Genomic DNA, 25,637 nt, shown 5'->3' with positions numbered 1-25,637 from the left:
GGTTTTATACAGACTACAAACGGTAACAAAATTGTTAGTTAATAGTTAACCCACTGTTAAAATCAGTGTGATTCTAAATCTCTTTAAACTTCAACTGTTTGCCATCACCACAACATAAAAAGCAGGTTCATGAATATGAATTTGCCTATTACGTTCAAAGTCCTTTGCTGCCACCTGGTGGTGACAAACTAAATTGACTTTCCAATGAATCTCGAAGCACCCCGTGAAATCCTTAAAAATAAAACAAATTTATTAGCAATCACAGGGGAAGTATACATGACATTTACGGGAGCAATTGTTGGAATAAAAATGCTAACTTCTTATTTACAAAGTCTGCAATTGAATGTGAATAAGTTCAGCACATGCACATACAAGTTGCAAATAGGCTATATTATTACACAGGTAACAAAGCTTTCACCAAATTTCCCCACACAGTTACCAAAACCTTAGAGCACTGCTGTTGCTGTGGTCCCAAAATCCACATTTAAGATAACGACGCTCACCAACAGACAGAGAACGTGTGAGATAACGGAGGGCATGTGGTGGATTTGTATAGACATTACAGTAAAGTGTATAAGCTATATAGGCCTTCATACAGTATCGTAGCCCTGATCCAGCAATACTCAAACATGGAGAAAGAAATTAAATTAAGTAAGATGCACTGGCCAAGCAAGTTGCAGATTACTAAACAGTGTTCAAACCTGTGAGAAATCATTGGTGAGTTGCTGAAAAGAGATGTGTCAATCAATATGTCGTTCCCTAGAGGAATCAGTGTTGTCCCTCGACTGCTAGAGCTGCTTGAAAACCACATTCGGATACAGACATGGGTGTGGCAAGGCATGGAGGACATTAAGTATCCAGCACTTTGAAGCGCAGTCATCATGACTAACAATGGCATTCTTATGGGCAACCCAAACAACATAGAGATTAAAAAACAAGTACTAGGGCACACCCAAATGTGTTCAGGCATTATTTTTTTAAAAGATCCTCTAACGACCTGAGAACTGCAAGCAAAAGTTAGCCCACATTACAAGCTACATAAAAAAAAAGTCACAGGCTACAAGTGACACAGCATTCAAATGACCCTTCGACCAAACAAAATGTAACACTTTCTCCTTCACCTTCTATCCCTATCATCCATTACTTCATTCCTCATTTTCATTGTTAGTACACAGCAGTCTTTTTACAGACATCATAATGCATTTACAAGTTACAAATCATAAAAGCAGATTGTCCAGCGGGTGGTTTTAAATGTAATAAAGTGATTGATGCTGTGTCTGTAACAAGAGTTGATTCATGATAGTGGGATTGAAGTTGTGTTGGACAATAACTGATTGGAACACTCACTTAGCCAAAGGCACTTGGAACTCTGCTGCATTACTTTGGATTTGACCTCAGACACCACAACCACTCTGCCTGACCTTCTATTTATCCTAATGCTTTATGTAAACTTGAATTTAAGTCACTAACTCAAATAGATACTTTCATACACCGGCAAATAAAACACGAGCTACATTTATCATCTAAGAGTTTTTTCAGGAATCGAAGGCATTAGCATTAGCAACCATCATCATTTGGCAAGTCATGATTAAAAACTACAATCACAATGTTGCCATGACAACATCGAGTGTTGACAGGCAAGAATAGAAGTTTAAACATGGGTTTAGAGGAGCTTTATCCTAGTGTAGTCAAGGAACTGTGCCCTGCAACATTTTTAGATTCTTGTGTAGAAAGGAAAATGTGCGATAATAAAAAATAAAAAAATCCTTGATACACACAGACTGATAGCATGTCCGCAATGACGCGCAATAAGGCTTGATGGGTATGGACGATCCACCTTCAAGCACAGTACTGAAACAACTTTTCAAGGTATTCAGATAGTTGGGATGGCGGTAGTGCTGTACAGGGGCTACACATCTATGGTAGTGTACTGGGTGGTGCAGGTGGTGCAGGTTGTGGCGGTAGTGAGCAGAGAGCTGGATTACTTCACAGAGGCAGTGAAAGGGATGGCTGTCGAGGACCCATGACCATTAGGGGGCTGAGGCCGGAGCTGCAACTGAGAGGACTTCACGTTCAGCTTCTCCGTGACTTTGAATGCTGGATGAGCCACTGCAGTGTGATATCTGAAAAAGGGGGGGGGGGGGGGGGGGGGACAGTTTCCACATTTGTATGACCCCAGAAAGCCTGAGTGACTATAATTAAACACATGTTTTCAACTCAGATCTTTTCCTTACCTATGTTGTCTTTCTCTTTGCAGGAGACAGAGTAGCAGCAGATCTCTCGGTCCTGAATGGCAGACAGATTCCTGAGAAGGGAGAGGGAATACAAAGGGGGGGAAAAAAGAAATCAGTATTAGTTGTAAAAGCACACAAAAATAAAAAATAATAATACTCCGGTCCAGTTATTATGTCAAGTCCAATACTTCTATTGTGTTAAATTTGTACCCGACACATTCGAAAAAACAGCTGTACAGAAATCAAATTGGAGCATCTTGGTCCAAACACATTTGTTTGATGATCAGTAAGCTCAGGAAAAGACTCCAAACACTGATTTATCAAACACTTCTTTTGACTATTGGATTCCATAAGTTGGAGGTAAGTTCAGGTGTTTGTTTTCAGGATTATGAACAGAAACACAATATTTCCTGGTGCCTCACATTTTTTCAATGAGCTGCTTCTCATCGAGTGCGTTGGGTAAGTCTCGTTTGTTGCCCAGTACTAGAACCTGAAAGATGAATAAAAAGACAAAGAGCTGATACCAAACACAGCAATATATCACACTGATCAATAAGACAACTTAAATGATTTATCTTGTTCATGTGCTTTTCTTTTTATGTTCACCCTTCTTTTGGGACAAAATGAACAGTCTTGTGTCTCACAGCAGGCTTTCGATTCAGCATGGAAAACTTGTACAGCTACATTATCCTGCAAGCGACTATATTGAAGATGTATTGAAAAAGTTGTGACTTCAGACTCAATAAGCACTTCTTGTAATGTCATCAAGCCTGAGCATCTGATACTCATAAGCTACAGGGATCACTAATTGTTAGTTTAATTAATGCTTGTGACCAGAGTCACAAGAGCTCCAGAAATCAATGTGATGAACCGGATGAAAACAGCAAGATCATGAGCTTTTGGCCCGAAGATCACAATTGGGCTCTCACAGGAATTCCTTGTAGCTGGGGTTTGTCTAGAAGGTTGTGCAGTTCATTTCTGGAAGCTTCTATCTTCTCTCTGTCTGCAGCATCCACCATGTAACTGCAAAGATGGGCAAAAAAAACTCATTTTACAATCTGGTAGCACTAAAATACCTGTTCCACTAAACTTAAATGAAGACCTTTGGAAAACTATTACGTATATGTAACGATGTGACTATGTGGAGAGACACTTAAGCAAACATGAGCACATTGAAAGTGGATTGAATTGGTTTCATACATATGATTTCTAATTGATAAATAAACAACCTCAGGAAGTTAATTGTGCATCTTAAAGGCAACTGAATGTAATGTGGTAAAAAACTTACACGATAGCATTGACCCCTCTACAGTAGCGCTCCCACATGCTTCTGAAGCGGGGCTGTCCACCTATGTCCCATATCTTCAGTTAAAAAAAAAAAAAGCACAGAACAGTCATGAATTAAGGAGCATGAGAATGAAAGTCCAGAACAAACAGCTACAGGCAGACAGTGAGACAATGTACCTGTGTCATATTCATTGCATTTACCTTTATTGTCACATTGCCTTTAGAGACCTTCCTCATGTTGAAACCCACAGTGGGGATCATGTCTTCACTGAACTGGCCTGACTGAAAGACACAAATACAAACAAAAGAGTCTCAAGTTGGTGAATGTTGCATGTTATATAGTTAACAGACATTACAATCAACATTTGTATAAGATGTTCCATTTTATGTTGAATAGTATACAAAGTGCCATTAAATGTATACATTCTGTGTATTGGCACTCTGTTTGTTGTTAATACCTGCATCTTCTGGTGATTCCCACTCCTAATATATATATATATATATAAACATTTTGGGATATGCTGAGAATTGCGATAAAATATATAGCTATTTAACTTTTTTAATTGAATATTATGTCCGCAAAATGAAACTAAATCGAGAAATGTCTTGTCAAATAAGAAAAAATTCTCAGTCTACTCATTTAGTCTTTTTATTTCTACACAAGTCAGTATTTCAGTCTAATTGAACTAAACACAAACATGTATGGATGACTGTATAATCATGGCAGTCATTTTTAACAAAGCAACTTGTTAAAACTAGAAATGCTGGGCAGTTCAGTTTTTATATATATAAAATATTGATACTTGGCGGTCATGGGATAATATATCGCCATGCAAAATATTGCAATACTATGCTATGGAAAAATAGTTTTTTTTCCCCCCTAACTCTAATATACATTTTATAGATATAATTCACTACTTACTGAATACTGGATAACCTCCTTAAATTTTTACATATTTGTGTAGGCTGGTGTATGACCATCTTCTGGTGGCTATACTTTTAAATAGTTGGAAGAATTATAGCAAAGCTCATTTTGCTCAGCCCATTGGCAGATTTGTACGATTGGCACATTTTACTATATTTAAGATTTAAGATATTTTGCTTCCCTCTAGTATTCTAGTAGGGCTGTTTTTGCAGTGTATTAATCAGTCTACATACGTTCAAGCAGACGTGGATTCATCTGATTCAGAAGTCACGTGAAAAGAGATGAGAGTTATTTGAGTGCTTGGGTTCAGTGTTAATGAAATAAGAAATGATTGAATTGCCCAGCATTTCTAGTTGTTTGGAGCCTCGAACTGAATGATACTCCCCTAAATCCTTGAGTCATGTTTGGATGATGCCATCTATGCATCAGCGACATTGATCACCAATTGCTCTTTCTGCAGTCAAGCAGTGCTTAGTAACCTGAACATTGCAAAAGCTGTAAGTGCAACATAATCCTGAACAACCTTTAAAGGCAATGTAAACCTTTGAAATGCACTGTGTAGGACCTTGACATACACCCCCTGAGAACCTATAAGAAAATATGGTGGAGCTTTATGTTGGCTTTTTTAAAGCCCTTTGCTGTGTATGTTGTAACATTTCTGGGTCCAGTCTGAAATGACTGTTAAGGAGGAAGCAGGTTTTTTTTTTTTTTTTTTTTTTTAAACTTAGTACAGATCACCTGCTATGATCACTACAGGAAAGAGAGTCAATGTGGTTAATGTAGCAACAGGGCAGCGTATAGTACTGTGAGTTTACAATCAGGTTACATACTTCATGAACTAGTCTATCAACAGAAACACAGACATAAACAAAACTGAACTTCAGAAACCCCAACATCGGACCCATGAATTGCTGTGGAATACTTAACAAGCCAACAAAATTAAAAAAAAGAGGACAATTATTAAAATATATATTATATATAAATAAAAACAAAAAACAAATATAGTATTTTTCCAGATCTAACAATACCACGAGCAATTCTCATAATTAATATAAATAGCCTACAGCCTTTGGACAGAGTGGCTTCAGGCCTGGTCTGGATAAGATCACCATAGCTAGATGACGACGTCAAGACAAATTCTTTACAAAGTTAACAAGTCGTCTGTGTTGACAACAGAGCCTTGATGTTGACACACCAGTAGCTATTACAAAGCAATGACAAGTCCGTTCACATGACTGCTTTCATGAGTAGGCGCACAGTCATACCAAGAACTTCGTCATTCTAGCTTGCTAAACAACAACTCAGCACTGGTGCCACATTAGATTTCTATTTCAGAGCAACAGCAGCAAGTAGGCATGTTCCTCAGCTCTGAAATGTAAACATACAAGTGTTTGTGGTGATGAATTTTAATTTGTTATGCATTCAAGGAAAACCTTCGTCCAAAACATTTCCCAGGTAGTAGCCTGGGCCCACATTGACAGTGCTTTCTAGCTACTTACAGCAATCACGTTGACGAATGTGGTTTTTCCGGAATACTGCAGTCCCACCAGAGTTAGTTCCATCTCCTCTTTCCAGAAGAGGGACCTGAACCAGTCCAAAAGCCTATTTATGAGGGCCAGCATCTTGGATGACACCGTAGTAGTCGCACTGTCTGCTGCAGCCTAGATGTGAATTGTTGTGCAGGCTACACAGGAAGTAGCCAGCTGCTTTGTAATATCATGTGATCTACTGACAAGTGTTGCTGGTCCTGCGCGCTCACCAAAAAACGTGCATGCGCATATCGGGATCTCGCCGACTGAAAGCATTTGAGGTTAACATTTTTAGTCTTAATAAGTCTATGGCTGTAACTTACCATCACTGCTGGCTAGCGCTAGAGAGTACTGCCTAAAAATAGACTTAAATACTATTAACTATTAAATACAACACTTGTTCGTAAACACACAAACGGTATATTTCCTGTATACAGCACCTGCGAAAAATGTGCTTTAAAATGGGAAACATATCACAATTTACGATAGACTATATACATTATACTCACAGTTTAAAGAGGAAAAGGAGATGATTATGTTGAGGAAGGAAATATATACAGTATACATACATATATATATACATATATATATATATATATATATATCAACTCTGGTAAAGGCTGTAGTACATTTAGTAATTTTGAATTTGGCGAAATCGTCGCATAGTCCCTGGTGGTCTAGTGGTTAGGATTCGGCGCTCTCACCGCCGCGGCCCGGGTTCGATTCCCGGTCAGGGAACTAGTTTTTATGCTTTAGAGTGGTATAATTATCTGCAATAGTCATAAAAATCACAGCGAGTGATGAAACGTGTTTTAACTTTTAAATACAGCTTAAATGGTCGGTAATCAATTACATGGACCCATTAGATTAGGCTACATTGGAAAATATAGCCTATAGAAAATAAAATATACAATCAAATGTCTTTGGATCAACTATAACTCATTTGTTGATGTGTATTATCTTTTGATATGTTTAGTTTCGACCGGACATTTATATATTAGACAATTTACTAAATTTGATCCTCTGAAGTAGGACTTCAAGTCTTTCTTACATCGTATATATTTCACCCTCTCTGGGCTTTAAATGCTTTGTTTGATGTAATATAATGTAGAAATTGACTCTCAATGGCTGGGGAGGGGGATACCAAGAGTGGTGAAAGTGGTGTGGTGGGAGTGGTCCATTTATACTATGTATTACCTTTTGTCTTATACAAGACCACATGCAGAACAGGTATTCTTTGCAGTGAAACGCTATGAAATCCTGATGTCAAACTGAAATGTTCAAAAATTTCTATTAGAAAATTAATATTCATTAAGAAAAACATGGATGTTGTGTAAATATTCTCCCTGCAAACTTTCCCTAAGATGTTATCTATACATTTCCAAGTGCCTATAGAGCATTTCTGTACCCAACAAGGCAATATCGTTGCAATATTAAAAACATTTAAAAAAAAATAATAATAATAATAATAATAGAAAATCATGACTTACTTCATCAGAGAACCTCTACAGCAACATCTGGAAAATTTGTTTTGCCTGTTTTATTTCTAGAAATGCAGACTGACTGGTATTATGAATATGTGTAATGGGTTTTAAAATGTGCTAATTTGACAATTTGTAGTTTTTGTAACTAGTCCTGCCCTATTTAGCTGCACGCAGTCCCTCTTGAGCCATTTATTCAAATTGATTGAAAAAAAGGAAGAAACAGTACTTTAAATGCACAGGATCAACCCTTAACTCATATTCATGGTTTTCACAATACTGGCTGTGAAATGACTTTGGCTGCAGCTAGCTAACATGCTATTAATGATTTCAAATTAAAATCAAATACAGAATTGGTTTCTAGGTACTAACAGTAGTCAGGTCAACGATACTCGACCTCAGCAGCAGGTTAAATAAGAGAGAGTGCAGCGATGAAACCTTCTGATTACTTCTTTATTTTATTAATAATGCATTTAAAAAAAGGGTACTTTTATTGTGGATGCATTTATTGTTATAAGCGTTTTAGTTAAAAATGTCTGTGTTATTACAGGACTATAGTATGTCAAGTTAAGAATTCCATACAGTCTCAATGAAAAAAAAATGTTAAGATGGCTCCCCTGTACTTCTTTAACTTCTTTATCCATTGCATTTAAAAAGATAAAGCACTTTGTACAGGAGTCCTTTCACATTTGTATGCACTTTTACATTTCCTATTGTGCCTGGCCTTGTCAAACTCTTAAAAGTGAAGTTAAGTATTGATTAACTGGTAATGATTAGTAATGATACTTCAGTTAATTCAATTCAAGGCGCCTCATTCTCCCTCAGCATATTGAAGTTGTTCTGTGTTTAACATTTTTAAATAGTTTCTCAATTCATGGGCGTGTATGAAGTAGGCTATAATTAACTTGCAGTAGTTCATGTTGTACAATGAAACATGCCAGTTTAAGGGTTGTGTGGGTTGATGTAGGTCACGGGTCAGTGATAGAGACTGCAGCATATTGTGCAGGCTTTCAGCCACATCAAATGAAGGAATTAGCATAGACGAAAGACAGAAAAACTGTTGCAACAAGTCATTTCCACTTAGTAGACGAGGTTCAAATTAAACAAGATTACATAATGCAGCAGAGCGATGTATTTCAGTGCTGTTCAAACTGATAATTTCAGTGAATATTCTTCACCAAACGGCTTGAACAACGTTAAAACTTCCCCCTGTATAAAAAAGTGTAAACCTACTTTAAACCACAAGTACCTCACCTGCAAACTTAACGTGCGTCAACATATATTCGCATTCGCCAAGTCGGACAAGGAAATTAGGCAATACCCCTTAAACTGGCATGTTTTATTTCACAACATGAACTACTGCAAATGAATTATACTTCGTACACGGACCCAGATCAATATGACAAAAATGTCAACATTTTTTTTATTAGATATCGAGGAGCACTGTCATCCGAAAAATGTTGAAATCAAAATTCCCTCTCTTATCCATTTGTCCTACAATCTCCACATTATCATGAAACCTGCAGATAAGTAAATAATTTAAAGTTCTGAAACAGAAGGCCACTGCAGCATCAGTCTGTGTGTGGACTGCTCTGTGTCTTTCAGGTCGGTCTGCAGCCCTTGAATGATAGTAAAAAAAGGATGTATTAGGGTCTCCTATTTTCTGTTATCACCACTTCATTACTAATAATAATATATTTGAAAACAAAATGATTCAGGTGGAAAACTAGAGTACTACAAACAAATATCAGTTTAAGTTGCAATGAATTACCTTTGGCCTGACAAGTGTACTGTATGTGTCAGAAGCTGCACTCATTGTTGTTGTGTAAACTGTAATTCTGCAAGAAGAACATAGCAGGATATTATTTATTTACATCCAATTTATTTAAACAAGGTGCCTGTACAGCATGCACTCCATATGTTAAACACAAGGATGCTTCAACTGAAAATCTGCCAAAGCTTCCCTATATGCTACTTGCTATGTGCTGAGGTATGGTGTAAAACAAAGGCTCATTGACATTATTGCTGAGGTGGGGCAAATGGAATAGAAACTGGTATGCACTAAACTGCCCCATCTCAGCGACATTAACAGTCATGTGTCATGACTTAAATAACGTGCTACTTACCCGTTACACACTGGAAACAGAGACAAAACCTGCAGGGAAAGAATCTGTTACACATCCTTTCATTGTCTGTGAATATAAAATGTCCAGTAAACATTTTCTTTTGTTATCACATTCCCCTGAAATATTGATCCATTAGTCGACACTTGCCTGATAAAGTGTCTCTATGTTGATGTGGTCTTGGCCAGTAGCATTTAGTGCTATGTTTGCTGCTTCTCTATGAAATAAAACCAAAGATATTTAATAATTGTGACAGCTGTAATATTGCTTAAGTATCCATCGTGTGAGATAACTCACCTTCGATGATCTCTGGCAGGTGGGGGGCGCCAGTGGTCAAAGTTTGTCTCCACTCTGTACCATCTTACAGTAAAAAAGGGAGGCACAATTGTATGCTTGATTAAAGTAATGTAAAACACACCCAGATACACCAGATTTTTCTCCAATACTGTATTTCGCCTCTTACTCTCCATTAACAGGATCCAGGGGCCAGATATCAGCTGGGCCGGTCCGGTCTCGAGTAATGACCGCCCCTTCCCCTGCTCGCACACCACCCACAATGTAATACACCCCAGTGATGATGGGGATTTTGGAAAGACGCATGACCGCATCCTGAAAGTCCTCTGCTTCCTCCAGTGTCTATAAAAGTAACACTTAATCATTCAAAGTTTCATTTCTTCATTCAGTAATCCTCCACAGTAAACTGACTTCTGCAAACCACCTCACCTGCCTAACTAGCCAGCTAACTGGGGATCTCCGAAAGAGGAAAGCAGACACCAAATTCTTCCACCAGTTCCACCAGTGTTCACTGCCTGATGATGACGACGACGACAAAAAAAAACATAAAACCAAAAGAATCTTTAACATCTGACTTGTAAATGTATTTGAATAAACGAGTGCTGAGAGGAAGTGTGGTCTTACCTCGCTGGTCACCAGACACAGTAAACTTGTTAGGACTCTGTCCTGTCCACAGGCCAATATAGCCCGCAAATGAAGTTCCACGGTAGGCCACCTGAATGAGTCATGTCAACAAACAGTTATCAATTGCATAGCTACTTTTTTCATAATGTGACAACTCTTTTAGTATCTGTTCATATTAAACTAATGGATCTGTCTGTATAAATCGTGGCAGATGTTTCTCGTTTTTTGAGAGTAGTTTCTGTAACTGTACCTCTCCATTTTTGAGGAAAACTAGGTTGACTGTCAGATTCCTCAAAACCGAATGTGGATAGTCAAGGTTCCTGCCATGGTACAGGTGTCCCTTTTTATCCTGGGCTATGATGCTGGTGCAAAATCTACAAACACATAATGTTTGTTTGCCTGTATAAACAGGGTTTCACATTCATCATTGTTTGACACCCTGTGTTTCTGCATCATTTAATAGTTTATACATACGCTGATACTTCATAGGCAAAGTTAAGAATGATGATATCTGAAAGGCTTCCTCCAAAGTGTTCTGCGAGGCCGCGGATCTCCCCTGCGTAAGGCTGGGGAATGTACTTGTCCAAGGCCACTACAATGGGTTTGACTGCTTGATGCACCCATTTTGGAACAGTGGAGCTGGCAAAGACAAACAGTTATTTACACAAAAACATGTCAGTGTGATGTGTCAGCACTTGATACAACAATAACATGATCATCATAAAAAAAATTGTGTTTGTCTGTCTGCTGATTCATTTGGAAAACAATGTGATAACACACACAGAACAGACCAAGATTTGTTTAGCTCTCTGCGGCTGTGCCAGTAATGACTAAAGTTCAAAGTGTGACGTTTACACAAGTACAGACAGTGCTTAAAGTTTATCATGCCATTTGAGTCCTGTTTTCAATTCACTTAGCCTCAGCTTTACTTTGGACTACGCATAACTATGGTCAACTTTTCAAATGACTGTAACCACTATTATTAACGCCATGACGTGAGACAAAGAGCCTAAAACACTTACTCTATGACCTCTGCGGCGGCTTTTTTGAGAAAGTCTGCATCAAAGATTTCCGTTAGAGGCACCCATCGCACCTCTGGGTCATCGTCCAGGCTGATGTTGAGGGTGGGTGGAGCGATCTCTGCCCGGCACGAGCACACTCCGAGTCCGAGCAGCAACAACGCAGCTCGCGTCACCATCGTCGGTTCAGTGTGTGAACTACCTCAGGCTGAAAGTGGAAACCTCCGCGGAACTCAGCTCGATTTGCAGGAAAGAACAAGAATTAGACTTCCGCTCTGTATCTTTCAGAATAAATGCTGGACAAAACCATAGTTTGCAAATATTAAGACAATACACAGTTTACAGTATTCACACAACAGCATATTATAATAATAATAATAATAATAATAATAATAATAATAATAATAATAATAATAATAATATAGTTATAATTATAATAACAGGGTCAAGCTACACTAAAGTGTCGACCACTGTTAAAGTAAGTTAGTTAGAGCTATCATCTGAAAGGGGAACTTCGGTGTGGTTTGAACTTTGCACATGATACCCTTAATGTCATATTGTGTGTCTCATCATGATGGCACGTAGATACTTAGTGGGGAGTAGGAGTAGACCAAAACCAACTAACTGCAGCATAGGTCTATACCTAATCTAAAACGGAAGTCTAGAATGAAAAAAAAAATGTCATAACAAGACCAAATGTTTAAATATGTAGAAACACTCATTTCCACAAATGAATCTTCTTGTATCAGTTTCTCGACAACCAAATATGTGTACAGCTGTGTGATTTAGTTTGATATCTTGTAAGTTGTATTTACAGTCTATGTGTAAATTCATTTGTAGGATAAGTATTATATGTAATTGTATTGAAGCAGTTGATCAGACATGACTTAATAATGCTTTATAAAACAACATAACGTGATGGTTTCATGAAATCAAACTAAAACCAACACCAACACATTGTCTCTGTCTAAAGAATCTGTTTTGGATGTTGTGCAATCACAGTAAGTCATGGGCCGCAGGGTAAATCTCTTTGATGAGAACTCACTTAGTATTAAAAGCCTTCAGCCTTCACAGCAGACGTGCTGTTTTCACCAGCAATAACTACAAAAGCCATAAAGGGGAACAGTCATGTCAGCCATCATGCCCTCTGTACAGAAAGCATCCTAAAAACAAGATCATTGTTTTGGTGATATCACATGCCAGTGGTTCTTTTGGAGCCTTTTTTTTTTTTTTTTTTAAACTCATGACATTTTTTTTTTGCTTCCTCTTCTACACTGGTGTCAGTGTTTGCTGCAGTAGCCTGCTGGAGTAGCCACATATGGCACCAGAGTTCACGGGAGGCTATATCCTGCCTCAGCTCAATAATGAGTTTGCTTGGGTTTGCTTTGAGGAAAACTTCAGAGAAGACTGCGAAAATACTAAAGATCAGTGAAAGAAATGATGAAACGTTCATTCAAAATAAAGTTTATTGTAGATCATGGTTAGGATGATAATTCCCAGTGCAGCTGTTAACTGTTGGGTTATGCCAACAGCACTGTCCTTGATTGGGTTCATGTAGGCCCACGTCTACATGAAAAAAATAGACTTAAATACTATTAACTATTAAATACAACACTTGTTCGTAAACACACAAACGGTATATTTCCTGTATACAGCACCTGCGAAAAATGTGCTTTAAAATGGGAAACATATCACAATTTACGATAGACTATATACATTATACTCACAGTTTAAAGAGGAAAAGGAGATGATTATGTTGAGGAAGGAAATATATACAGTATACATACATATATATATATCAACACTGGTAAACTCTAGAATCTGAAGCCGTCAACGCAAAGTCCCTGGTGGTCTAGTGGTTAGGATTCGGCGCTCTCACCGCCGCGGCCCGGGTTCGATTCCCGGTCAGGGAACTAGTTTTTATGCTTTAGAGTGGTATAATTATCTGCAATAGTCATGAAAAACACAGCGAGTGATGAAACGTGTTTTAACTTTTAAATACAGCTTAAATGGTCGGTAATCAATTACATGGACCCATTAGATTAGGCTACATTGGAAAATATAGCCTATAGAAAATAAAATATACAATCAAATGTCTTTGGCTCAACTATAACTCATTTGTTGATGTGTATTATCTTTTGATATGTTTAGTTTCGACCGGACATTTATATATTAGACAATTTACTAAATTTGATCCTCTGAAGTAGGACTTCATTTCTTTCTTACATCGTATATATTTCACCCTCTCTGGGCTTTAAATGCTTTGTTTGATGTAATATAATGTAGAAATTGACTCTCAATGGCTGGGGAGGGGGATACCAAGAGTGGTGAAAGTGGTGTGGTGGGAGTGGTCCATTTATACTATGTATTACCTTTTGTCTTATACAAGACCACATGCAGAACAGGTATTCTTTGCAGTGAAACGCTATGAAATCCTGATGTCAAACTGAAATGTTCAAAAATTTCTATTAGAAAATTAATATTCATTAAGAAAAACATGGATGTTGTGTAAATATTCTCCCTGCAAACTTTCCCTAAGATGTTATCTATACATTTCCAAGTGCCTATAGAGCATTTCTGTACCCAACAAGGCAATATCGTTGCAATATTAAAAACATAAAAAAAATAAAAAAAATAATAATAATAGAAAATCATGACTTACTTCATCAGAGAACCTCTACAGCAACATCTGGAAAATTTGTTTTGCCTGTTTTATTTCTAGAAATGCAGACTGACTGGTATTATGAATATGTGTAATGGGTTTTAAAATGTGCTAATTTGACAATTTGTAGTTTTTGTAACTAGTCCTGCCCTATTTAGCTGCACGCAGTCCCTCTTGAGCCATTTATTCAAATTGATTGAAAAAAAGGAAGAAACAGTACTTTAAATGCACAGGATCAACCCTTAACTCATATTCATGGTTTTCACAATACTGGCTGTGAAATGACTTTTTAATGATTTCAAATTAAAATCAAATACAGAATTGGTTTCTAGGTACTAACAGTAGTCAGGTCAACGATACTCGACCTCAGCAGCAGGTTAAATAAGAGAGAGTGCAGCGATGAAACCTTCTGATTACTTCTTTATTTTATTAATAATGCATTTAAAAAAAGGGTACTTTTATTGTGGATGCATTTATTGTTATAAGCGTTTTAGTTAAAAATGTCTGTGTTATTACAGGACTATAGTATGTCAAGTTAAGAATTCCATACAGTCTCAATGAAAAAAAAATGTTAAGATGGCTCCCCTGTACTTCTTTAACTTCTTTATCCATTGCATTTAAAAAGATAAAGCACTTTGTACAGGAGTCCTTTCACATTTGTATGCACTTTTACATTTCCTATTGTGCCTGGCCTTGTCAAACTCTTGAAAGTGAAGTTAAGTATTGATTAACTGGTAATGATTAGTAATGATACTTCAGTTAATTCAATTCAAGGCGCCTCATTCTCCCTCAGCATATTGAAGTTGTTCTGTGTTTAACATTTTTAAATAGTTTCTCAATTCATGGGCGTGTATGAAGTAGGCTATAATTAACTTGCAGTAGTTCATGTTGTACAATGAAACATGCCAGTTTAAGGGTTGTGTGGGTTGATGTAGGTCACGGGTCAGTGATACAGACTGCAGCATATTGTGCAGGCTTTCAGCCACATCAAATGAAGGAATTAGCATATACGAAAGACAGAAAAACTGTTGCAACAAGTCATTTCCACTTAGTAGACGAGGTTCAAATTAAACAAGATTACATAATGCAGCAGAGCGATGTATTTCAGTGCTGTTCAAACTGATAATTTCAGTGAATATTCTTCACCAAACGGCTTGAACAACGTTAAAACTTCCCCCCTGTATAAAAAAGTGTAAACCTACTTTAAACCACAAGTACCTCACCTGCAAACTTAACGTGCGTCAACATATATTCGCATTCGCCAAGTCGGACAAGGAAATTAGGCAATACCCCTTAAACTGGCATGTTTTATTTCACAACATGAACTACTGCAAATGAATTACACTTCGTACACGGACCCAGATCAATATGACAAAAATGTCAACATTTTTTTTATTAGATATCGAGGAGCACTGTCATCCGAAAAATGTTGAAATCAAAATTCCCTCTCTTATCCATTTGTCCTACAATCTCCACATTATCATGAAACCTGCAGATAAGTAAATAATTTAAAGTTCTGAAACAGAAGGCCACTGCAGCATCAGTCTGTGTGTGGACTGCTCTGTGTCTTTCAGGTCGGTCTGCAGCCCTTGAATGATAGTAAAAAAAGGATGTATTAGGGTCTCCTATTTTCTGTTATCACCACTTCATTACTAATAATAATATATTTGAAAACAAAATGATTCAGGTGGAAAACTAGAGTACTACAAACAAATATCAGTTTAAGTTGCAATGAATTACCTTTGGCCTGACAAGTGTACTGTATGTGTCAGAAGCTGCACTCATTGTTGTTGTGTAAACTGTAATTCTGCAAGAAGAACATAGCAGGATATTATTTATTTACATCCAATTTATTTAAACAAGGTGCCTGTACAGCATGCACTCCATATGTTAAACACAAGGATGCTTCAACTGAAAATCTGCCAAAGCTTCCCTATATGCTACTTGCTATGTGCTGAGGTATGGTGTAAAACAAAGGCTCATTGACATTATTGCTGAGGTGGGGCAAATGGAATAGAAACTGGTATGCACTAAACTGCCCCATCTCAGCGACATTAACAGTCATGTGTCATGACTTAAATAACGTGCTACTTACCCGTTACACACTGGAAACAGAGACAAAACCTGCAGGGAAAGAATCTGTTACACATCCTTTCATTGTCTGTGAATATAAAATGTCCAGTAAACATTTTCTTTTGTTATCACATTCCCCTGAAATATTGATCCATTAGTCGACACTTGCCTGATAAAGTGTCTCTATGTTGATGTGGTCTTGGCCAGTAGCATTTAGTGCTATGTTTGCTGCTTCTCTATGAAATAAAACCAAAGATATTTAATAATTGTGACAGCTGTAATATTGCTTAAGTATCCATCGTGTGAGATAACTCACCTTCGATGATCTCTGGCAGGTGGGGGGCGCCAGTGGTCAAAGTTTGTCTCCACTCTGTACCATCTTACAGTAAAAAAGGGAGGCACAATTGTATGCTTGATTAAAGTAATGTAAAACACACCCAGATACACCAGATTTTTCTCCAATACTGTATTTCGCCTCTTACTCTCCATTAACAGGATCCAGGGGCCAGATATCAGCTGGGCCGGTCCGGTCTCGAGTAATGACCGCCCCTTCCCCTGCTCGCACACCACCCACAATGTAATACACCCCAGTGATGATGGGGATTTTGGAAAGACGCATGACCGCATCCTGAAAGTCCTCTGCTTCCTCCAGTGTCTATAAAAGTAACACTTAATCATTCAAAGTTTCATTTCTTCATTCAGTAATCCTCCACAGTAAACTGACTTCTGCAAACCACCTCACCTGCCTAACTAGCCAGCTAACTGGGGATCTCCGAAAGAGGAAAGCAGACACCAAATTCTTCCACCAGTTCCACCAGTGTTCACTGCCTGATGATGACGACGACGACAAAAAAAAACATAAAACCAAAAGAATCTTTAACATCTGACTTGTAAATGTATTTGAATAAACGAGTGCTGAGAGGAAGTGTGGTCTTACCTCGCTGGTCACCAGACACAGTAAACTTGTTAGGACTCTGTCCTGTCCACAGGCCAATATAGCCCGCAAATGAAGTTCCACGGTAGGCCACCTGAATGAGTCATGTCAACAAACAGTTATCAATTGCATAGCTACTTTTTTCATAATGTGACAACTCTTTTAGTATCTGTTCATATTAAACTAATGGATCTGTCTGTATAAATCGTGGCAGATGTTTCTCGTTTTTTGACAGTAGTTTCTGTAACTGTACCTCTCCATTTTTGAGGAAAACTAGGTTGACTGTCAGATTCCTCAAAAGACCCGAATGTGGATAGTCAAGGTTCCTGCCATGGTACAGGTGTCCCTTTTTATCCTGGGCTATGATGCTGGTGCAAAATCTACAAACACATAATGTTTGTTTGCCTGTATAAACAGGGTTTCACATTCATCATTGTTTGACACCCTGTGTTTCTGCATCATACATCATTTAATAGTTTATACATACGCTGATACTTCATAGACAAAGTTAAGAATGATGATATCTGAAAGGCTTCCTCCAAAGTGTTCTGCGAGGCCGCGGATCTCCCCTGCGTAAGGCTGGGGAATGTACTTGTCCAAGGCCACTACAATGGGTTTGACTGCTTGATGCACCCATTTTGGAACAGTGGAGCTGGCAAAGACAAACAGTTATTTACACAAAAACATGTCAGTGTGATGTGTCAGCACTTGATACAACAATAACATGATCATCATAAAAAAAAAAATTGTGTTTGTCTGTCTGCTGATTCATTTGGAAAACAATGTGATAACACACACAGAACAGACCAAGATTTGTTTAGCTCTCTGCGGCTGTGCCAGTAATGACTAAAGTTCAAAGTGTGACGTTTATACAACTACAGACAGTGCTTAAAGTTTATCATGCCATTTGAGTCCTGTTTTCAATTCACTTAGCCTCAGCTTTACTTTGGACTACGCATAACTATGGTCAACTTTTCAAACGACTGTAACCACCGTTATTAACGCCATGACGTGAGACAAAGAGCCTAAAACACTTACTCTATGACCTCTGCGGCGGCTTTTTTGAGAAAGTCTGCGTCAAAGATTTCCGTTAGAGGCACCCATCGCACCTCTGGGTCATCGTCCAGGCTGATGTTGAGGGTGGGTGGAGCGATCTCTGCCCGGCACGAGCACACTCCGAGTCCGAGCAGCAACAACGCAGCTCGCGTCACCATCGTCGGTTCAGTGTGTGAACTACCTCAGGCTGAAAGTGGAAACCTCCGCGGAACTCAGCTCGATTTGCAGGAAAGAACAAGAATTAGACTTCCGCTCTGTATCTTTCAGAATAAATGCTGGACAAAACCATAGTTTGCAAATATTAAGACAATACACAGTTTACAGTATTCACACAACAGCATATAATAATAATAATAATAATAATAACAATAATAATAATAATATAGTTATAATTATAATAACGGGGTCAAGCTACACTAAAGTGTCGACCACTGTTAAAGTAAGTTAGTTAGAGCTATCATCTGAAAGGGGAACTTCGGTGTGAACTTTGCACATGATACCCTTAATGTCATATTGTGTGTCTCATCATTATGGCACGTAGATACTTAGTGGGGAGTAGGAGTAGACCAAAACCAACTAACTGCAGCATAGGTCTATACCTAATCTAAAACGGAAGTCTAGAATGAAAAAAAAAACGTCATAACAAGACTAAATGTTTAAATATGTAGAAACACTCATTTCCACAAATGAATCTTCTCGTATCAGTTTCTCGACAACCAAATATGTGTACAGCTGTGTGATTTAGTTTGATATCTTGTAAGTTGTATTTACAGTCTATGTGTAAATCCATTTGTAGGATAAGTATTATATGTAATTGTATTTGTTGACCTATCGAAGCAGTTGATCAGACATGACTTAATAATGCTTTATAAAACAACATAACGTGATGGTTTCATGAAATCAAACTAAAACCAACACCAACACATTGTCTCTGTCTAAAGAATCTGTTTTGGATGTTGTGCAATCACAGTAAGTCATGGGCCGCAGGGTAAATCTCTTTGATGAGAACTCACTTTGTATTAAAAGCCTTCAGCCTTTACAGCAGACGTGCTGTTTTCACCAGCAATAACTACAAAAGACATAAAGGGGAACAGTCATGTCAGCCATCATGCCCTCTGTACAGAAAGCATCCTAAAAACAAGATCATTGTTTTGGTGATATCACATGCCAGTGGTTCTTTTGGAGCCTTTTTTTTTTTTTTAAACTCATGACATTTTTTTTTGCTTCCTCTTCTACACTGGTGTCAGTGTTTGCTGCAGTAGCCTTCGGAGTAGCCACATATGGCACCAGAGCTCATGGGAGGCTATATCCTGCCTCAGCTCAATAATGAGTTTGCTTGGGTTTGCTTTGAGGAAAACTTCAGAGAAGACTGCGAAAATACTAAAGATCAGTGAAAGAAATGATGAAACGTTCATTCAAAATAAAGTTTATTGTAGATCATGGTTAGGATGATAATTCCCAGTGCAGCTGTTAACTGTTGGGTTATGCCAACAGCACTGTCCTTGATTGGGTTCATGTAGGCCCACGTCCTTTGCCAATGAGAAGCTAACTTCTGATGGTAGAGCCTCTTCCATGACACACTGTGAACCTACATTTACCTCTAGTGTAGCGCTTGGGGAAGAAAAACAATTTGTAAATGTTATAATGTGAGGTTTTCACATATGAAAGAGCATTTCTTTAAACAAACTGGCCTCTTAGAGTTCTATTTTGTGCAGCTACCTACTAATGCTGTGTTTTTGTTGTGTGATTTACTTTTTCAGAAATCATGTAGTAAAATCTACTTCCTGCTATGGAAATGAGTTATGAGTGATAAGAGTAAACAGAAACAACAAAGTTGTAGACAGTAAAATAAAAACCCTTAAATATATTTCACAAGGCTATGGGTATTACTATAGCAGTCTTGAAAAGCCAACAGAAAAATGACCCAAACAATAAGCATGATAGATGATATAGACATTAATTACTAAATCAGTTCTTAAAGCTGATGGGGGTTTCTTTTCAGGCTCATTGAAATAGTCAAAGAAATAAAACCTATTTGATTGTCAATGGTGACTATTGTTGTTTAAAAAATAAAAAGTTTAAACTTAACAATGCTTACTTTGTGTCCTGAAAAGCCCTGGCCAAATCTGACCCCTGGCGGTGGATTAGGTAAGATTCCTGCAATTTCCTCTTTGTGAAAGCTGTAGCCAGTAATTCCACAAGGTGGCGCTTGCACTGCATTTATATCAACAGATCTATCAACAGTAAATCTGAAAATAAGGTGTTGGGGGGGGGAAACGTACTTAAAGAATAATTAAACACTTCATTGATCAAACAAATGGTGTCATCTCAAAATGTATCAGGGAGACATGGTGGGTAGAAGAATATGACATCTTCCTCCCACTGCCTGAAGTAACTTTTCCAACCATAGTGGTAACAAGTGGAGTAATCAGACACATTTTCTGCTCCTTCTCAGCAAACTTTGAATATAATATCAGTATGTAAACCATAAAAAAAAAAAACTCTATGGGACAGACTTACTAGACCACATTCAGAATCAAAATCACATCACAGGCTAATTCTGTTCATTTGTATTTTCTTTCTATGTCTTTTATATTTATGTTGAAAAAAAAAAAAAAAATATATATATATATATATATATATATATATATATATATATATAAATATAAATATATTACCCCGTTCTCAGTTACCATAATTGATTATATTTTGAGTTGTTATAGTGTCATAATGACAGTAGACCGATTAAAGAAACTAAATCTTGTCCAAGATTTATTCAATTATTACAAGGTACAAGTTGTAGTTAAAAAATATTTATAAATGTACGCTTTGACCCAAACCTTACTCACATCTAGTTCTAACACCTTTAAAAGGTTTTAGAACTGTAAATGTTTACAGCCTGTAATCTAAGAGCAGCTATTGATTTACACAGGCTCTGCTGCTTCATAGGTTATGTAAGTGTTATGTAAGGATGTGTTGTTGTGAAGAGCTGTAAGGTTGGCTGCCGACAAGACGGCAGAAAAACACCAATTTAACGTGGGAAAAAAATGCTTTATTAATATTTAATATATACCAATAATACTTTATATACAAAATATGTACAACAAACATCCTTTTGTTACATTTCAAAATAAAAATCCCAAGTACCTCTTGCTATACAAAACTATTACTTTAGTTAGAACTTTACATTCACTCTTTTTGCCACAGACACAACTTTTAAAGCAAAATACATTTAAAAACCTGCAATTGTTGTGTCTGCGTTAATCGAGTAAAGGCAACAGAATGAGCTAAGGTCAGGCCTTAACATGACAGGGAATTGTGGGCAAGATGCAAATCTGGTTGAACACAACGCACTATGCTGTACACTTTCTCTTAGATACAGCACACAACTACCTCATCCCTTGCCTGGTAGCGATGCAAATACACTCAGTGGGTCATGTATCAAAAATAGAGATGTACAAGTAGTATAAACAAAAAATAATTACAAGACATGACTTAACAGGAACTCTATGTAAATACACAAATATTCATGAGTCACACATTAAATCATAAAAGCGCGTATGGCCACATCACTTTTAACAGACACGTGTGACACACCTCGTACGATGACAACGCCCTGACATTTTTGAACATCGTGCACACTTGTGTTCAATTAAGCTGCAAGGTATTTTAGGGGTCAAGTGAGCAATGTATTTTTTTTTTTTTTTTTTTTTTAACATCGCTTGTCATCGTGAACCAGATTCTTTGTTTGGTAAAATTTTAATCAATAGTTTGTTGAAGTTAAAAAAGCAACTCAGACTGAAGGTGGATCCTCCATTCACAGATCTACAGCAGGTAATCATATTTCAAGCAGCATCTACAAGGGGCGGTTGTACAAACTTTACATTCATGACATACTCTGTGTGCAAAAAAAGTAGGTCCAAATAATTTTGGGGGGCTTATCTATGCCTTACATTCTGACTTGACCTCTGACATTCATCACAGAGTGCTGAGAAGACAAACCTTCCAAAAAATATTATCTCTCTGGATATCTTGAGCACTCGTCATCTTTAAACTGACCAAAACTGATCTTCACAGTGTTCTAGAGCCATGGGACCTGTGAGAAATTATGAGCCTTCTCATGGCTAGTCCATGTTGCACAGAAAAGTACTGTTTCAGTGTGCGAAGACCTGCCTAGAAATAAGGTAGCCATTTGAGTTTTTTTTGATGGGGTCAAAATTCTGATAGGCTCAACAATGACTGTGGTTTGTAGGGTTACCAGTGCGTCTGTGTCCATTTACCTTCTTCCCAGTGTTCCAACCATTCAACCACATCTACATTCGGAGGGAAGGGTATCAAACAGAAACATATCTGTTCAGTCTTTGGGTTCCAGGTTCAACGGGGAGACATGCTTTAAAGCTTTGTGAAGTGAGTGGGAGTCCATGGGGCTCTGGTGGGGCACGGGAGACCCTGCCCTCTGGGACTTCACCAGAGATGAGGGAAGTGTCTGCAAACTCGCGGCTGAGCTGCTCATACCGGGATACATAACCGGCATGCCCCCGGGGTACCAGCATTTCTCCAGCATTGGTAGGTATGCTGCAGCGGTTGCAGCTGTAGGGGGGACGAGGTAGAAGGGGAGACAAAACGGGTGCTGGTTGGGGGAGAGGCCCATATAACTGCCAGGGCTTCCCACCATCTGACCAGGGAGTATCTCATCCTCTGGAGAGTCAGACCTTAGCTTTTTGGCCAGAGGCTCGTCGCCCTCCTGCTTGATGGACCTCCTTTCAGCCTGCCTTTCAGCCTGCTTGAGCTCCCCCTCCTTCGCGTGGCTCTCTGACCACTGAGCTTTTGGGTCACACTTGTCACGTTCTCCTCCATAGCCGCTGTCAGTGTCCGTATCACTGCCACTCTGCTCCCCCATCCCATGGGGATAAGTCCTTTGAATGACAGGCACACAGTTCTTGGCAGGGACCTCAGACACCCTTTGAGGCTGTCCAGCAGGTTTCTTCAGTTTCTCTGACGCTTGTGGGATGGAATCGTCCGGGTTCGGGCCGCTTTGATTATGCAGGACTTCAGCTGCCACCTTTTGAATGTGGCTGATGACATGGGAAGGAGTCAGGTCCTGGCTAGTTTCTTGGCCGGCCAGATAGTGAAGAACCTCTTTCGCACACAAGTGAAAGCCGGAGCGGAACATCTCCTCGCTGCTCTCTTCACCTCCATGATCACCTGAGTGATGAGACCAGAAGTTTTCAAAATTGTATTCCACAATTTAACTGAAAGTATAGTTCTGAGATGCAAGAGATTGCAGAGCTCCCAGTTAATAGATGCTAAAAGAACAACATTGTTTTTGCTTTTTTTTTTTTTTTTTTTTTTTTTTTTTTTAAATCTAAACAACATCTAGGCCTCAAACTTACTAATTTGCAGGTCCTTCTGTAGTGACACGATTTTCTGCTGCTGCTGCTCCAGGACGGTACTCAGGGCTTTCACATGCTTGAGAGTGAGTTCCAGCACCACAGCTTTCTCCAAATGACCCAGCGTCTAAAACAGGAAGACCTTCGATAAGCATGTTGATCTTTCTTATGTAACACATTCTGCAGCTGAATAGAGGACAAGCCTCAAACGCCTGGAAGTCATGCAATCCACGTACACACACTAAATAATGAACAACAAATGTAAAACTAAAACTCTGTTTGTTTGAAGACTATGAAGTAATATAATTACAAAATTATAATAAAAATAAAAATAAATAAAAAGATCTGTTATCTCCCCCAAATTCCCAAACTTGTGTTTTATTCACTCTAAAACTGAATCCAAAGGCTGGAGCAAACAAACTGATCAGATGAATCATGTGGTGGCTCAAATTCCCTGGCTGTATGCCCCATGTATAAGATAATACTCACTGTAAGCTTAAGATGTTCTGGCAACAAATCTTTCAGCTGGGCGATGCATTCATTTATTCTGTCTCGTCTTTTCTTTTCGATCAGTCGGTGTGGTAACTTGTATGTCTCCTGGAAAGAGTTGAAATGTTGTCAGTGACATTCAAGCAGTTTAATCTAACAAATGCAGTAATATTATAGTTTTTTTTAAACTTAAATTTACCTTGCTCTCATCCACACGCTTCATACCCCGTCTGGATTTGTACATATACATCCTTGGGAGACAAGTTAAATTAGTTCATATAGTTGCAGACGGTGATTCTGTAAAAACAATGTATTAGGCTATACAAAAAGGATACATCAAAAAGGATAAAACTGCAACAAAATGATCTTACCCTTGCATTTCAGCTATATCCAGTGGTGGGTGTTTTGGCATACAAGGAGGTGGTTGCGCACTTGTAATCCTCTCCATGTCGCTTAACTGTAAAACCCGAATGAAGTACTTCAAAAAGCCTTTTGAATGTTCAAAATACGTCTCTGTGGAACCTCTTCAGAACGAGAAAAAAAACATCCAAAGGCAGGCAATAAAGTGAAGAAATATCTCCTGTTATCCAGTGTGTGTTTTTTCCCGCGGTGAGCTGGAGTTGGGCACGGCGCAGTGTTGTCACCCTGCAGGTCCGGACTCAGTAGTATGTCTAGGGAGGCTCCACGCGCGGTTCAATGTGTGAGAGCTGGGTGGGTTTTGACTACGTGTTAAACCCTGTGACTGCGGGCACGTCTCTCGGCAGCAGACACAGACTCGACACCGTCACATGAGCCTCACGTGTTGGACGGCGCTTTCAACTCCTCGCCCTCCCTGCACACACACACCTCCTCCCCTCGCACTGCCACTGAGTACAACCCATTTCTGTAGTAGGCTGGGACTCAGTCCCGTGTTCAACCATGCTCCAGCTCTCGAGGCAAACCGTGTTTGCAGATCCGACTTTGTTTACGAGACAAAAAAGTGGAGCAACAGTTTATTCCAAAAGTCTTTTGAAATGGTGACTTATCATGTCGTGAACTGCGAGTATAAGCAAGGATTCAATAAAGACTGAAAACATCGAAGCTTCCAGTGCACGAGACTTGAAAAAAACAAAAACATTAAAAACATAGCCGCCTAACAAGCTTAAAGCCTCAAACAATTATGACGCACGAACATAACACAAGTGCGGTCAAACAATACTGAGCTACAGACTTCATTTGAGGGAATATTGTATTATTAAACTAGAAAAAAACAATTGTTTAATAGTCAAGGTTAACAGAACAACATAACAACCTTAAAATGAAAATATTTTCATTGTTTTCCTGTAAATCGTATTTTTTTTAATTTTTTTTATTTTATTGATTTGTAACATTTTTAATTTTGGGCTCCTGACTTCAAACAGGCTACAGACGAGACCAATAGAAAACAGCTTATTAATTGATATTAAAAGCTATTAGTTGACAATGAGTCAAATAATAAGCATCCACGATGACTTTTAAAGCATTCCAGTGTTTTATTG

General features: G+C 38.3%; 4 protein-coding genes and 2 non-coding genes across 6 annotated transcripts; 2 read left to right on the top strand and 4 right to left on the bottom strand.

The window, feature by feature from the left end:
* Positions 1-229: 229 nt before the first annotated feature.
* arl8bb (ADP-ribosylation factor-like 8Bb) lies at positions 230-6,176 on the bottom strand. The gene is made up of 7 exons (XM_065954986.1): positions 5,946-6,176; positions 3,723-3,803; positions 3,523-3,596; positions 3,164-3,257; positions 2,657-2,724; positions 2,235-2,305; positions 230-2,123 (listed from the first exon to the last, which is right to left on the bottom strand). The coding sequence occupies exons 1-7, from the start codon at positions 6,066-6,068 to the stop codon at positions 2,074-2,076; spliced, it is 561 nt and encodes a 186-aa protein (XP_065811058.1). The 5' UTR covers positions 6,069-6,176; the 3' UTR covers positions 230-2,073.
* A 465-nt stretch (positions 6,177-6,641) lies between these two features.
* On the top strand, positions 6,642-6,713 carry trnae-cuc (transfer RNA glutamic acid (anticodon CUC)). The gene has a single exon. It is a non-coding gene; the product is annotated as a tRNA-Glu (tRNA).
* Positions 6,714-7,890: 1,177 nt separating this feature from the next.
* LOC136179244 (N-acylethanolamine-hydrolyzing acid amidase-like) lies at positions 7,891-11,748 on the bottom strand. The gene is made up of 11 exons (XM_065954985.1): positions 11,520-11,748; positions 10,972-11,136; positions 10,748-10,871; positions 10,498-10,588; positions 10,303-10,388; positions 10,043-10,215; positions 9,877-9,939; positions 9,730-9,796; positions 9,583-9,611; positions 9,228-9,294; positions 7,891-9,075 (listed from the first exon to the last, which is right to left on the bottom strand). Exons 1-11 carry the CDS (start codon positions 11,693-11,695, stop codon positions 9,058-9,060), a joined length of 1,059 nt encoding a protein of 352 aa, XP_065811057.1. The 5' UTR covers positions 11,696-11,748; the 3' UTR covers positions 7,891-9,057.
* Positions 11,749-13,357: 1,609 nt separating this feature from the next.
* Positions 13,358-13,429, top strand: trnae-cuc (transfer RNA glutamic acid (anticodon CUC)). Its single transcript has one exon. It is a non-coding gene; the product is annotated as a tRNA-Glu (tRNA).
* A 1,151-nt stretch (positions 13,430-14,580) lies between these two features.
* LOC109983880 (N-acylethanolamine-hydrolyzing acid amidase) lies at positions 14,581-18,453 on the bottom strand. Its single transcript, XM_020633798.3, has 11 exons — positions 18,224-18,453; positions 17,673-17,837; positions 17,439-17,565; positions 17,189-17,279; positions 16,994-17,079; positions 16,734-16,906; positions 16,568-16,630; positions 16,421-16,487; positions 16,274-16,302; positions 15,919-15,985; positions 14,581-15,766 (listed from the first exon to the last, which is right to left on the bottom strand). Exons 1-11 carry the CDS (start codon positions 18,397-18,399, stop codon positions 15,749-15,751), a joined length of 1,062 nt encoding a protein of 353 aa, XP_020489454.2. The 5' UTR covers positions 18,400-18,453; the 3' UTR covers positions 14,581-15,748.
* Positions 18,454-21,271: 2,818 nt separating this feature from the next.
* bhlhe40 (basic helix-loop-helix family, member e40) lies at positions 21,272-24,929 on the bottom strand. The gene is made up of 5 exons (XM_020633797.3): positions 24,492-24,929; positions 24,320-24,371; positions 24,121-24,228; positions 23,635-23,758; positions 21,272-23,446 (listed from the first exon to the last, which is right to left on the bottom strand). The coding sequence occupies exons 1-5, from the start codon at positions 24,566-24,568 to the stop codon at positions 22,596-22,598; spliced, it is 1,212 nt and encodes a 403-aa protein (XP_020489453.1). The 5' UTR covers positions 24,569-24,929; the 3' UTR covers positions 21,272-22,595.
* Between the last annotated feature and the right edge of the window lie 708 nt (positions 24,930-25,637).

This window comes from Labrus bergylta, chromosome 5 (assembly GCF_963930695.1).
Source record: "Labrus bergylta chromosome 5, fLabBer1.1, whole genome shotgun sequence".
NCBI classification, from domain to species: Eukaryota; Metazoa; Chordata; class Actinopteri; order Labriformes; family Labridae; genus Labrus; species Labrus bergylta.
Note: the sequence above shows the minus strand (reverse complement) of the source record. Positions and strands in the feature narration are given on the sequence as shown.

Coding starts and splice junctions, on each gene's coding strand:
- arl8bb (XM_065954986.1), bottom strand. CDS start 6,068: ATGCTGGCCCTCATAAATAGGCTTTTGGACTGGTTCAGGTCCCTCTTC. Junction 3,804..5,945: donor CATTCGTCAACGTGATTGCT/GTAAGTAGCTAG, acceptor TGTGTCTTTCAG/TCAGGCCAGTTCAGTGAAGA. Junction 2,124..2,234: donor CAAAGAGAAAGACAACATAG/GTAAGGAAAAGA, acceptor CCCCTTTTTCAG/ATATCACACTGCAGTGGCTC.
- LOC136179244 (XM_065954985.1), bottom strand. CDS start 11,695: ATGGTGACGCGAGCTGCGTTGTTGCTGCTCGGACTCGGAGTGTGCTCG. Junction 10,872..10,971: donor TTTGCCTATGAAGTATCAGC/GTATGTATAAAC, acceptor ATGTGTTTGTAG/ATTTTGCACCAGCATCATAG. Junction 9,295..9,582: donor CTGTTTCCAGTGTGTAACGG/GTAAGTAGCACG, acceptor TTCTTCTTGCAG/AATTACAGTTTACACAACAA.
- LOC109983880 (XM_020633798.3), bottom strand. CDS start 18,399: ATGGTGACGCGAGCTGCGTTGTTGCTGCTCGGACTCGGAGTGTGCTCG. Junction 17,280..17,438: donor TTTTCCTCAAAAATGGAGAG/GTACAGTTACAG, acceptor TGACTCATTCAG/GTGGCCTACCGTGGAACTTC. Junction 15,986..16,273: donor CTGTTTCCAGTGTGTAACGG/GTAAGTAGCACG, acceptor TTCTTCTTGCAG/AATTACAGTTTACACAACAA.
- bhlhe40 (XM_020633797.3), bottom strand. CDS start 24,568: ATGGAGAGGATTACAAGTGCGCAACCACCTCCTTGTATGCCAAAACAC. Junction 24,229..24,319: donor AGCGTGTGGATGAGAGCAAG/GTAAATTTAAGT, acceptor AACTCTTTCCAG/GAGACATACAAGTTACCACA. Junction 23,447..23,634: donor ACAGAAGGACCTGCAAATTA/GTAAGTTTGAGG, acceptor CTCATCACTCAG/GTGATCATGGAGGTGAAGAG.